Source organism: Patagioenas fasciata, chromosome 13 (genome assembly GCF_037038585.1).
Source record: "Patagioenas fasciata isolate bPatFas1 chromosome 13, bPatFas1.hap1, whole genome shotgun sequence".
Classification (NCBI taxonomy): domain Eukaryota; kingdom Metazoa; phylum Chordata; class Aves; order Columbiformes; family Columbidae; genus Patagioenas; species Patagioenas fasciata.
Window position 1 is genome coordinate 22,852,953 of NC_092532.1, and position 14,814 is coordinate 22,867,766.

The 14,814-nt window shown below is 38.0% G+C and overlaps 1 protein-coding gene across 8 annotated transcripts in view; it reads left to right on the forward strand.

Moving 5' to 3' along the window:
* The window catches only part of WWOX (WW domain containing oxidoreductase), a 467,497-nt gene that overhangs the window by 14,112 nt on the left and 438,571 nt on the right, over positions 1 to 14,814 (forward strand). For all 8 annotated transcript variants that reach the window (XM_065847921.2, XM_071814359.1, XM_071814360.1 and 5 more), the window contains exon 5: positions 1,451 to 1,557. In XM_065847921.2, the coding sequence (XP_065703993.1) occupies positions 1,451 to 1,557 (107 nt within the window). The remainder of the gene's footprint in view (positions 1 to 1,450; positions 1,558 to 14,814) is intronic.

Sequence of the window (14,814 nt, forward strand, 5' to 3'; positions counted from 1 at the left end):
TTGTGCTGTAACTGAATTTTGTTGCTCCAGGGTTTTTTGGAAGTGAGACAGCCCATCTTAATAGGTTTTTGGTAAACAATTTTTAAAAGGAAAACATGAACATGCTTTAAATGTCACAAAGCTAAAGCGAATACCTGTTGTATTTTACTTCTGCACATACTTAAATTGCTGGGCATTTCAGTTGGATTCTTCGTTTTCTACTTCAAGCTTGTCTAATTGGAACTCATTATGCTACGTTATTCCTCTTTCAAGTGGATGGAAATTTGTCATTATTACAGCTCTCCATGCAGATGGGCACCCAGTGATACTGGGGAATACATCACAAATACATAGTAGCTCACCTACTTTATGTCCCAAAAAAGGTTGTGTGCAGTCATTTAGAAATACCCTGTGAAACTTTGTTCTGTGGATGGAACAAGAACGCCCTGGGGTTCCAGATTCATCCTGTACTTTAACTGCAGCAAAGTGTGAAATGTCCACTCATTTCAGATTTAGAAAGAATGTGCTTACAGATTAAGTCATATTGGTGAGTTATGCAAAAGAGGCAATTTTTAATGCATTGTTTTTTCTCTGTATCATCTGATGTATTCAGTGACCCCTTTAGTCCTGTGATATTATGATCAATTTATAGAAGCTGCATGGTATTTGACAGATTATTCATAATGAGAACAATTGTGAAAAATAATTCTCCATGGATCAGTTGATGATGGGACAAGAAACAAGTTGGTTTTACTCAGATAACGTAAGTTTTAGCAAAGATGTGAAAGTGCATGGCTAATAAAACATACATGTAGCTTACAGATCTCCTTGGGCAGAGTCTCGTTTGCTAAGAATGGGTTTGGCAGTCCCCTCTTGGCAATGGTCTGACATGGGGATGGTTCTCTGGTCCCTGTGTCTCTGCAGCACTGTCCCACGGGTGGGTTGGTGTTTGGATCAGGAACAGGAGCTATCTCCACGGGATTTTGGTTCGTATTCCCTCACACGTCCCATTCCATGATCCCCCCCAATGTGTCCTCTGATGAATCAAAGGCTAATGGTGCATCTGAAAAGCCCAGTGCTGGTTTAGACTACTCTGTCATTTTCAGTGAGATGTTATCAGGTGTAATAATCCTGCAGTCTCACCTTATGGCTCATTCTTCACAGTCAACAAGTAAGGAGTAAGTATTATGCTGTTCTTCTAACAGCTGAAGACACTGATGCAGAGAAGTTGAGTCTGCTTTTTGAAGATCCCAAGCCTCTTTGCAGGAAATATATACAGTTATAGTCCCAAAGACCTGCTCAAATTGAAGTGTCTACCTTTTTTTCTTAAGAGTTGGGTCCGGGTGACTATCAGACAGGTAGTCAGACTGCAGGTAGCCTTAGTGTACCTAAGCATCTGCTTCACCTTTTCAGGTGATTTTATAGCTCTGTTTTGTTGCTGATTTCTGACTAGGAAAATGTCTTCTCATAGGTTTTGAAACTGCAAAGTCTCTTGCACTGCACGGGGCGCATGTTATCCTGGCCTGCAGAAATACGACACGAGGCAGCGACGCCGTGCAACGCATTCTGGTGGAATGGGTGAGTGAATGTATATGGTGTCCAACACGAAGCGGTGTTTTTCAAGACATGTAGAATTTCTGTGCAGTACAAGCAGTCAAACAGATATTACATTGCCATGCTAGAATCTAAAGAATTTTATAGTTTTAATTTTTGTAATACTTTTTGTAATATTCTGTTTGGTCACTGGCGTATCAGTGACAGAGATTGATCATTTCGTGTGACTGTATTGGACTGCAGCACTTGATATTACATATGGATGCTTTGAAAGGGCAAAAATGTTTGAACCACTGAGGCATGTTTCGTAGTTCATAGAATGGGACATTTCCAGAAGCAAAGTGCATCGCTAACTGAAGGAGAACATACACATGCGGATATTAGATGTTGTTCTGCCCGTAGTTTTCATACTGTGAGAGATTCCAGAGGATCATTCCTACACTTGTTGAAACCAAGCGTGTTTCCCTCCTGGTCCGTCAGTCTGTCTTGATGCTTTTTTCTTCCTATTTCTTCCCTCTTTCTTTCATTTGTCTTCCAATTTGTCAAGCAGCCTTCAGTACTATTACCTGGTTTCTCTTTGACTCATCACTTCCTCCCTCTTCCTTCCCCCCTCCCATTTTGTTATTTTGTTGTTGTTTTTTGGGTTTTTTTAATTTATTTTTGTTTGTTGTTTTTTGGATCTTAGGCCCTTATCAAAATTTAGTGTTCTTACTTTATTCCTCCCACAATCACTCAGTATGGTGAGGATTGCAGGGTAGTTTTGCTGACTCCAGGAGATAATCGCTTGCCACAACCCTATAAACTTTACTTGAATAATAAACCGCAGGCTCAGATTCTCGGAATTTTCTTTCTTTCCTGATAAAATTAGTGATGGGTATTTGAGCTTTATTTCCCAAGCTCTGGAGATATTTCAACTGTTCTCAGATGATATTGGAGAGCTCTCAGTAGTATTAATATTTACACATAAGTCGTCTACAGAGGATTATACTATTTATTAGTGCAAACCAAACAGTGCTAATTTAGAAGTAGATCTTTCTAAATAAGTGATGTTTATAATATTGCTGATTTTTTTTTTTTTGTAACCACAAGTTTATTCAAGAAACAGTCTTTGGTCTTAGGCCTTTCCCCTGGCTCAGATGATGGTAATGATTTACAGTAAGGACTGGGAGGGAGAAATCTATTCCTTTTCCCTTCAATACTTAACATTAAAGCTCTTTTAAAACATGTATTTATTTATTATATTCTCCTCAGCAGCATGGTATTCCAAGATAATTCCAACAGGGGCAAGCATAGCTATGCATTCTCTTTCCATAGAACTGGGTTTGGTTATATTCAGCCTTTTGAATTTAGTAGTCCCAGTCCAACTAAATACAACTATATGAATGGGTTTTTATGTAACTAAAATAAGGCAGTTTGAGTACCTTTTATTTTTAAAATATCCCATTAACCCCTTAATTCTAAGTATATCTCTGAGCACTTTGAAGGCAATGGGAATTCAGGAGTACTTGTCTTAATACCGACATTATCTCACCAAAAGTTAATGAATTGTTAATTGAATGAAGATCAGTGAAGGTCGAATTACTTCAGAAGCACTGTATTTATTAACTGAGTTTTCAAATTCTAATTGTTCAGAAAACAATCTCATCGGTGAACTGGGTAGCTGGAAAACCTTCTATGCGTCTTTGTAATGGCTTTGTTGTTGTTTATTGAGAGGGACTAATTAACTTTGATTATTGCACTAATATTATGGCACTTTGACAGTCCCTCAGATTTATGACTCTGGGAAAATAAACAAATGAAATGCAGGTGCTGGAGCAGAAAGAATAAGTTATTACTGAACTTTAATTACTTGGAGTGTGTAACCAGGAGAGAATTAGTTGATGAATTACAAGATGCTTAAGATTTACATCAAATTGTAAGCAATTTTGAGGAAAACAAACACAGGAACCTGCTCCAAAGTCAGTCGCTGAAAACAAAGAGACAAAGATTAATTTGATTGATACTAATATTAAAATATTGATGAAGAAGATTTATTTTTAGCTTAGAGGTGTAAGTACAGAGCAGGAAGCCGTTAAGTGAAAATTCTTGCCTAAAATTTAAGACTTGAAGAAAAATGTTAACAACCCTGTGGATGGTGCGGACAAATTCTCAAGATGTAGCTGCAAATATCCTGCTCTAAAGAACTTTGAAGTATCCACAGTATTCTGTCTCCCTTGTTCCTAGGGAAAGGAGCATTATTGAAAGGAAATTGGTTTACTTCTCAGTTTGGAACCATTGTTAAGGTAAATACAGCTGTTTAGGGTGCAGCCTTACACAGCCTCATGTTCATGTTACTCAGGTCGTACTTTTGGCAGCACTGGTGCTGCCAACTGGTTTTCTGTATTCTTGTAAGTTTTTGAGACAGTCTCCGAGCTGCACTATAAATATCCTATTCCTTCGATATTTAAAGGGGTGGAAGTTTGGTAAATAATTGCCTGTTCTTCAGCCCAATGTCCAAACTCCATTTTCTTCTGATTGGCATGAACCTTGCATACTTTTATAACTAAAAATACCCCTACTGTACTGAGTTCTAGTGTGTTTGTGAGTCGCAAGTGTGGGCTGTTGGCAGTAAAATTGGTGTATTCCCAAAATCAGTGTGTATCCTATGCTGGCTTTTCTATGGGATGGTAAGCCTTAGTTCTTGAGGTTCAAATGTCTGACGGGATATTTCCTTTCTCATTCTTTTTGTTGTGTGATGCAAAAGAGGCTTCTGCTTATTTTGCAGGAGGATAATTAAAAATAAAGTTGTTGTTGTTTCAAGTTTTGATAAAGTTACCTAGCTGATGGTCTGTATTATTGAAAGCCTGAAATTCACATGGGAAAAAAAGGTAATTCTTAAAAAAAAAAAAAATCCAAAGCCAACCGCTAAACCACACCAACACCAAGGAACCCAAATCAAACCGACTGTAATGCGGCGTTAAAGTGGAGCATATGTACCAGTACTTAGCAAAACAGCTCTTGTTTGGGCTTGTTGGGCTTCCAAATGAAGTTGTTAGGCAAAAAAAGAGTTGGTCTGCTTTTAGTGAATGCTGAAAAACAAGTTCATAGAGAGAAAATGGGAGGGGTAAATGGCTTGAAAAAACCCCAGCTGTTAAGACTTTGAGAAAACAGGGGGAATAATGGGGGCAAATAAGATCTTTCAGATTCGCTGCCATTAGGTTTAACAAAACAAAGTCGAACTGATCTTAATGGGCTGTTAGCGATAAATCTAGAAACCCTTGTTTTTAACAATTTATGTCTAAAGAGCTGATTTAGAGTTTGAGCCATTTGAGTAGGGATTATCCATATAAGCTTGCTAATTACTGTAGATAAGTGACATTTGTTTTGCGACCTGCAGCATTCCAGTTACTTTCTTTCTAAACTATAGCAGACTTTTGCTAATACTGCAAATAGAAGGCAATTGTCTTATGTAAAGCATTGTGACAGGTTTTAATGTGACTGGTCTAGCTAATCTGTCAAATAGAAATTTATAGAGAGGTATAATTGATTATATTGGTACCATCTAATGTTTTATATCCATACATGTGTATATAGAGAGAGAAAAGAGAAAGCAGTAAAAGCAGCAGATAAAAAGAGATCAGTATGGCTTAACACTCGATATCTTGGAAATGAATGTTGTTCACGCATGATGACATTCGGTATCAATTTAAAACTGTTTGATAGTTCCTTGCTCAGAAAAGAGGAAATTAGAATTCTGGAGTTATGATTCATTTTAATCAGAAAGAAATTGTCAAACATAAATCTCTCCCTGAGTAGTGAAAAGGCCTGAAAGCAGCCAAGAAAAAATATCAATACTTTGCAAAGGAGGAATGATTGTTCCAATTCGTGGCTTAATTGACTTTAAGGCTTAATGAAAAACACTACAGTGCTGTTTGTACACAAGGTTGCTCTGACGAGCATTGAAATCTATGCTCCAGGAAGAGAAGCTAGGTAATTTATTTTACATTATTATTGATATAATTTTGTAATTGAGTCTGAGCAGAATGTTTGGATAAGACTGCATAGCTCCAGATGTTAGCGGTGTTCTCAAGAAAATTCTTGAGAATAGGAATGAATAAAATATCCCATAAATCACAGCTTTTCTTGCCAAGAAGCTCTCGTTTATTTATTCCCGTCAAACAGTCTTTGAAGTAGATATTCAAAGATAAATTGTAAGTTTAATGTTGAATAAAAAGTACAATGTTTCATTTGTAATTATTCCTCTGTGTTAAGCCTATGGCTACATCAGATTAGATTAATCTGTTAAAAGAAAATTTGGGTTTCCTTTACATGTAGAAACGTATAAGGTAGAGATGTGACGAGAGAAGAGAGAATCGCTATGGAGAAAACCAACAAAATATCTCCTTGCTGTATTCCTTTCCCCAAAGTATTCTCCCCCTAAGGAGTGCTTTATATTCTTGCTGATTAAGTAACCGAATGACATTAAAACCTCTTCGTATGCCAGTTGTGATCTTGCAAAGCGCAGAAAGGCAAGAAGCACATTGGGCACGTTTACACGGAACCCAGGCAACAGTTTCCATGTGTCAGGTTGGTGTATTTTCCCCTCCTGGAGCAGGGCTGGTGTCCTGTGCCCTGTCCCAGCTCCCCTGGTGTCCTGTGCCCTGTCCCAGCTCCCCCGGTGTCCTGTGCTGTGTAAGATTACATTAGAACCAGCACAATCAGGTCTTGGAATTAACTTACCTGAATGACTAGTGGCAGAATTTCATTTATGGAACAAAATGAAGAATGCATGCGAGGTGGCCGTACGGATGTATAGATAATGAAGACACAGCCTGTTAGCGTAGAATTAAAGAGTTTCATAATACTGATAAACAAAAGCTCTTAAAAGAAAGTATTTCAGAATATCATACTGGTGAAGCACGTGCATTTCTGTGAAAATATTATTTCAAATATTGTGTTATTTCATAACAAAGAATTGTATTGTTTCAAAGCATGATATTCTACAACTATATATTATTGGCTCACGTGGCATCCCTGTGTAATCCACAGTTATAAAAGCCTGCAAAGTGTAGACATATTTCATCTTTCAGTGCTCTGAATAGAGACTTTGCTGAAGAATCGAGATAAAAGTAGTTATCCAAACCTCGCTATGGGGAAAAGGCCTTGCAGGAGGAGGCAGTGTCTTTTATTAAGCTAACTGGTAATGCAATAAAGAGAATTCTCTGTCAACTTCTCTCACTTGCAGCTACAGACACTCAAAATAAAGCATTATTGCCACCGCTGAGTATAATGCTTTGCTTTTTATTTTTAAGGATGCGATCTGGATGTTTCTGAAGTGAAGGGATCTTTTAATTAACTGCAATTGCAATGGAAATGGACCTCATGTTACTAGTGGTATAAACCTTACCCGGTGCTGGTGCTGATTGAGAACAGGGTGTGCAAGTACGACCAGACCTTGGCTGTCATGTTTAAGAATTCCGTATGTTCTGTGAATAAGCTGCTCAGCTGAGAGGCCTGAGGAGGGTGATCTGTGCTGCAAAGTATTTTCCAGCTACAGATGCAATTGTTAAAGAATGGCAGACATAGTTTTTAAACAGTAGCAGCGTGCATACACAGCCCTAAGGAAAACAAAACGCTATGCGGTCTGCTAATACACTGTTAATAGAAGCAGCTGGAGAGCAGTGGCTTTTGTATTTTGAAGTCTTGTGACGTTTCTTTCGGTTTCTAGGCTCGTCTGTTGGGACGGTAACTGTCCACGTGGACACGTCCCAGCCCGTCAGAGCTACTGATCTCGGTACCAGTGAGAAATCTGTGATCTTCAGGTTCTTCTGCCAGATCCATCTCTAAAAGCAGCTGAAAATCAGTGAATGTGGCCACTGACAAGAGCGAGAGGCTTTTTAGCGTTTGGGGAAGAAAAGACATCCCTCTCATAGTTAAAAACATTAAACAGTTTAACCAACATTTACATGGATTAATGTTGAGATCTATTTTTTTTGTACACTGTAAACATATGGCATGAATTTTCTCTCATTACAGATGCTGAGAGAAGGGAAAGGCAAATATTTAGATTACGTTCATGTTTTACAGTAGAAACACTGTTCAGTTTGTTTATACAGTTCCACTGTTACAGTTTTTATGGTTAGTAATGAAACCACTGTAAAACAGAGTCTGAATTATATAGCAGATGTGATAAGCCCCTGACTTTCAGAGTTGGGCATCCTTCTGAATACTGATATAATTTAGTTAAAGAGTTGATATACTGGCTACAGCTGAACCGTTCCATACCTACATCTTCACCTCTAGTTAGCTCTGCACTCTTGCTGTATTAAGATAGAGTTTTATTATCCAGATAAATACACTGATATGCTAAACTAATGGCATCTATGAAATATAAAGCCAGTCAGTGTGAGTGAGTGCAGGAGGCTTTAAAGGATTTGAAGGGCATTTTCCAAGCATTCAGGACCTTACATAGCCCATATATCCAGTAAACAGAGAGAAATTCAAAATGTTTAATTAATTTGATGTGTATTTTATTTCTTAATATGGTTCTCAAAAATGTTTTTATTGTACTTCCAGTTGATGGCTGGCATTCAAAATAAAGTGAATGCTGAAGTGAAAGTAGATAAAAAGGAAAATACTTCTTAAAAACGTGGCTGTATTTTCGCTTTCATCTACTTGAAAAGAACTACGGATATATCGAGTCGGTGTTTGATTTTTGTTGTACTGCACTCAGTGAGACAGAATTTTGGTTACTGGATCATTAATATTAATTCTTTATATGTATGTGACAATTGACGGGATAAGTATGTGCAAGAATAGCTTAGATCACCGCCCAAGGCATTTCAGTTCTGGACTCTGCAGAGATTTACTTTATAAGCCATAGTCACATAGGCTTCCATTGCAGTCAGAGCAAGCAACGCATTTAGTACCAAGTGTTCTCGGAACTCAGTTCTTATTTACTAATTTGAGATGAAGGAAATAGACATAAACGTTTTGTAGTGGTTTTAATTTTCTTGTTAAACTCCTGGTTTATGTTGTTGGCCTGTCTTTAAGCAGAGAATACTTTTTGATATAAGTAATAAATGCAGGAGAAAGTTTAGTTAAGACCATCGAGGTGGAGAGGGATTTGGAGTGGTTTAGCACTGTGGAATTTTGTTCAGAATGACCGGAGTTTGACAACTGCGGCGGAACAGAACCGGAGTGGTTTTCATTTTTGAAACAAACAAACGAAAAACCAACCAACAAGGCCAAAAAAACCCAACAAAACCAGCAAACCTAACCATTCCATTAAGAAAGAATTCTTTGCAATGTTTTGGTCACTTTATCTGCTTTTGGTTTTGTGCCTTGTAGAAGAGACTCCTTGTTCCTGAGAATATGCTTGAATGAGGTGGTGAATAAATGGTCTGGGAACGTACGGTTTACCCCACGTTCTGTATTTAATTTCGGATTTCTAGTCCGGATTGGAATTTTGTGTTAATGTAGAAATTCCTAACGCTGTAGAGAGCTGATAGAAACCAACAGAGCACTCTCATAGCTATGAGAGTGTGTTTCCCATGATTGCCTTCAGTAAAGACAAAGTTGACTTCTGAGTTGACTAAATTACTTCAACTCTCATACTTCTGTTCACCTTCCAACATCTTATATATATATATATATGTATATCTAATAGTTATAAAATGTAGCTTTGAAAGAAGTCACAGTATCTAACTATTACTTATTTTGTATCCTCCAGCCTGCAGAATTTTATACATAGAAATGTTAAGGTGATCTTTTTGGTGAACTGTTTCTTTATCACAGCCCTGGTGTTCCTAATGTGGAAATATGAGTTACAAAATCCCTACCGCGTGTAGAGCTTTCTAATAATACTACTTAAACATGATATGAGTTTTTTAACACAAAATTAAGACACCTCCCCAGGCAGAAACAAGAATAACCCCTCTAAAACTGCACTTTGTGCTTAGCCTTCAATTGAATGGCACTAGGAAATGCCATTTGCTCAGCAATATTAAGAACCTGTCTGTAGATGTCTACCTTTTGTATGTGGAGTTTAGTTTATAGGGTGCAGAGGAGTTTGCTTTCCAGTGCTACTTCCTATATACTAGCGTAACTTTGGTTTGATCTTTTTCTGAACCTTTCTCAGAATGTGTTTTCTAACACTGTTTAGTGTTGTTGACATTGAAAACTCATTTACCATAGCGTTACCAGGCGTTCTTACATAGACTGGATTCTGCTGTCGCTGAGTTTCTGGTTGTCAGTTCTGGGAGAGGGGGAATTCGAGGGTCTGGTTATCGCTTTTTTTTAAACCATCTTCACAATTAATCTGATTGTAACATAAGCTTGTAATATATTCCATTAATGAAGAAGACAAGCTTAGCTTATGGTAAATACAGTACTAAGTGTTTATAGTGCATTTCATATTTTACATGATTCCCTTTATAATTCTGCTTATCTTTTCATTCTAATTCCCTAAAGGCAGCATAAAAAACCCCCTAAAGAGAGTAATTACCGCTCTATTCCTTAACCAAGGCTCCTTTTGCGAGAAGAAATCTGAGCTGCTTTTTAAAGAAGGCAGTTTTAAATCAAAATGCAAATAAGCTGCTTTGTAACCACATTAATTACCCACCTAGCCTCTTATTACCCTGTTTGTATTGTTTGCAAACACTCCTTAGAGCGGTGCGGAAATTACGGTTGCTGGCCGGAGGAAGGGTTGTGCTTTGGAACCAATTAGAGGGAGCGCGGTGTCGAGCGGGGCTCCCGGGAGCCGCCGGCGCGGCCGCGTCGGCCGCGGCCTCAGCGCCGCTGCCCCGGCACCGCCTGGTAATTGCATTACCGCTCCTCTTTTGCTTCGGCAATGAGCTTCGCTCTCTGCATTTTAAAACTGAGCAGGCGGCGTTGTGTCTCGCTAATGATTTAATATGGACTGCGATTGTTTTTTTTATGGTGAGATCCGGCGGGTCGTTTTTGTCCCCGCTTTAATTTTGGAAAAAGGAAACAAAGAACTAATGCGTATGTTCCAGACCTCGCAGATTTCCATGTAATTGATTTTTCACAGTAGAAAACCAGCTTTATTAGTTTATTTTGTTATCAGAAGTGAACGGGGTGGAGTATTTGCTGTTTGTAAACAGTGTGTTAGCTGAATGAGTGTAGGTTTTTCAACACTTTAAAGAAACTGCATGCTTCATAGTAACATGTGCTCTTATTCTTCACCTGAAATGTACACTTGTTGCTAACCTAGTCTGTGTTGTGTTCTTTTCTTGGTGTCCTGTGTGATTGTGAAATGGGCCTTCACTCCGAAAATTGGTTAGAAATTAAAACTAAACCCAAGAAATGTGTGAGCATTCATGCTTTTGGAGTTATAAATATTTTCAGATGCCAGAGTTTAGTTTGCTGGGTCACGTAGCCTGCAATGCGAAGAATGAATTCTTTGAGATGTGTTTGTTTTTGTAGGCCTGTAACCATTGTCAGTACGTTAAATGAATCTTTTGAAGTAGAGGAACTTCTCTTGGTTGAGCTTAGAATGGAGAAGAAAATGTAGAGAGATGATTTTCTTCCTGCTTCTGAAACTGTGCAGCATCTACCACAGTGCTGTGGCAGTACCATAATGTTTAAAGAATACCTGCTGATAAAGACAAGATGTTAAGGTCTGTATAGTTCTACTTTAACACTGAGTAGGAAAAGAGCAATTCCAGCATTGTGTAGTGCAACTCTGTGTGATTGTTATGCATTAAAAACAAAAAGGATGCTCATTGCTGGATCACTAATAGCTTTGTATAGTGACAAGAGACTAGTGTGAGGGCATCCAAAGCAGCACTGGCTTGGTTCATGATCCACAATAGCTTATAAAACTGAAGATAATTACCCAGCTTATATGACTGTAGAGCAGCATAGATGACATAAAACAAACATAGGTGGAGTTCAACAGGAGCACAGAAGATGTATGGGAAGTAGACTTACCAAGCAAAGTGCTCAAAAGGTACGATTTTGTGTGCTTGTCAGTGATATTTCTAAACCTTTTATTTAATATAAAGCCAAAGCATCGTATTTTTTGCTTAATTTGCTGTCTTTTCTAATTTTTCCTCATCCTTAAGTTCCCTTTTATCCTGATAATGATCCTTGGAGGGGCTGAATTGAGGACAGAATAGTAGACTTTGCGTGATCCCATGGACTTCTCTTTAATAACTTGTTACTTTATCTTTTGTCTCACTTTGTGATGGTCAGTGCTAGCTGTGAGAAATTACACTGCTTGCCTTGAAAATCTCCGGATATTCTTATTTTTGTATGAATAAGAAGATTTATGATCTGCTTATTTAACCCAGTTGGCTAAGGCATTAGGGCAAATAGGCACGATTCCATTGTGCTGAAAATACGTATGATACTTAAGAAGAGGCTGTAAACCTAAGGTAAATCAATGTGATGCTATTCAAAGTAACATATATATATATCTGTATATCTGTCTATCTAGATATATATATAGCTTAGTCATAAAAAAATCTGTTTCCAAAGCCCTCTGAAAATACTAATTTTCTGTTGCCATGAAGAGTTTTGGGTCAATCTTCTGAATACCTGTATGCATGACGATTGTTTTTAAAGGGCAGGACTTCTATGACTGCAGCCATTTGTCCACGCTTAATTTGCAAATGGTATGGTACCTGCCATAATTTGTATTATTTAATGTTGAACATGGAAAGGTGATTGTGCTCTCCTGTGCTTGTTTCTTTTATTTTTTTCGCTTTAAATCTGGAACTGTGTCACTGAGATTTATTAGAGCTGTGTTGAGGGAGTTCACACAAGATACAACCACCCTTTCATTATCAAGCGAGGTAATTTAAAATCTTTATTTTGCTCCTTTCTGGTTTATGTCTGGGAAGGAAGCACTTCACGATGCGCTTTCCCACTTGTGCTGGAGGGGGAAGCGGGCATTGCTGCTGAATGCCATTTGTCCTGTTAAAAATTCATTTGCATTTTTGCTTGTGACTTCGCCATGTGAGAACTGTGAACCAGAGTGAATGGGATGTAGTGCTGCCCCTGCAGTGAACAGGGAAACGCTGTCTTTGTGTTTGCTAAACAGCAGCTCCTGTTCTGTTAGTTGTGCTCTATGGGTGAGGGGATGCTCAGAGTAGAAACATTACTTTGGAAACACGATTCTTGCACTAAACTGCTATAAACTTGCTCCAAAAAGAGACACTCAGTGCATTGTTTTGCAGAAGCAGTTTTATTACTCAGCGTATAAAAATAAACAATGGTGTGCTAAGCCTTTTCTTTCCTGTATTTCATCTGAGGTCACTGCAATACAACATTAACCTCAACTATAGACTCCGCTTATCCAATAGAAGTATTGAATTAGCACAACAAAGGGAATGTTTGGGGTTGTGTTTGTCCATTTGTTTTTGCTGGACACATGCAAAACAAGCCTTGAAGCACCTAAATCTTGAATAGCTGATCCTGGCATATAAAGAATAAAGGAAAAATTAGCATAAATATGTAACTAAATACGGTTGTTATCATAAGTGTCAAAACCGGTATTATTTTGAGTATGACAACAAAGTAGGATGCCTTTGCCTTAGGCTTGTGTAATACTTTGTAGATGCCTCTTTCAGGTCCTGTAATAATAAATATATATAGGTCCTTACTAATAAATATACAGTTGCCTGATTTGTGGGGTAGTTCTGGTCTTTTAGTAATTCTAATTCTTATATGGGACATATTGTGATCAGACTGTAGTTTGGTTTTAAGAGAAATATTTTTACGTCTCCTAGGCCTTGAATATTTGTTGGTTGTGATGACGGAGAGCTGTTTGTACTTGAAGGTATTAAACATTCGAGGCACCTTCAAAAGAGATCTTAGATGAGTTTTACACTACAGATTCTTGACAATGCGGTAGAATGGTGAAGTGTATCTGATCCAGCTTAGTTGTATTGGTAGACACTCTTTATGAAGATGCAATTAAATTCCTTAAAAAAAAAAGCTTGTAGTTTTGCCAAAATGGAACTAAGTGCACTTGCTGACACAGGCTTTGTGCATGCTTGAAATGCTGTAGCAGTTCATCGTAGCGATAGACACTCCGAGTAGGGAGCAGCAGGTGCAGATCTGCTCTCAACAAAGAAATAAACACTCTTTTTGGCTTTAAAAGGGAACATAGAAATGATTTCGGTGCTTTCTGGAAGTTCTGATGTCCCAGGGAACCGAGGCAGCTCAGTTGCTGTGTCTGCCTGCCCGTGTCCAATAACATTTGGTCCCATAGAGCAGAAGCAAATTAAGAAGGATAAAGATCCTTAGGATGATCAGGTTCCTATAAGTATTGAGCTTTATGAAAGGGTACATAGGCGATCAGTGAGCAGAACTGAAGGGACCTTGGGCTCGTAGACATCAGAGAAACCTTCAGAGTAGGTGGGAAACAAGGTACAGGACCCAGTTCATGGGGGGATTTCAGTCTGGGCTCGTATTCTGCCGTGGTATGTGGGGTGTTCAGAGGTCTCACAGAATTGCTAATCTACCATATAGAAGAACAACCTGAATGGTACCTGCAGCCTCAAAACAGGACCTCAGGAGAGCTGGAGTGCGGTGACCCTCCCTGGGCCAGGTGACGTTTGTGCCTCGTGTGGGCAGGGAGCTTCGCAGTTGTACTTGGTTGTACTATCTTGTGATTTTTCGGGACTGCTCATCAATGTAGTCGTGTTAAACATGTTATGGCTACTAACAAAGACACAAATGTATGTACTCGTTTCTAATTAATTTGTGTAATTATGTTTTATAATCTAGGTGTTTGCAAAGCAGAACGTGGTACACCCCATTTACTGTCCGCTGTAGCTGATAAAAAGTAATAGAATGAAATAAATCTTGAAACTTACTTTAATTGTAAATATAGATTAGTTGTAAATTATATCTTTGTTATGTTTATTTTTAATTCTGCAGTGTTGCAGGTTTGTGGAGCATGCCAATTAGTGTAGTTATTCAAAGTAATGATGAGTTAATTACTGTAAATGCTGAATGCTGTTTCTATGACAATTTAAAATACAGTACTGAGATACTTTTTTAAAAATGCAAGACTAGAAATAAAGGCAAAAAAGAAAAGATTACAATAATGAGACCAGTTAATTGTAAAAGGCTTTTTTCAGTATTCAAAGTTATAATGTAGATAAGATGATTAAAAATACATGAATAAGAAAAAAGTATAACAATTAAGAATAAAACCTCAGCATCCCGACTAATACCATTATCAATGTGGACACAAATGAGGTAAACCTATGTATTTCACTATGCGTTAGTGTCTAAATGGAGAAAAGGCAATTTGATGGAATTAAT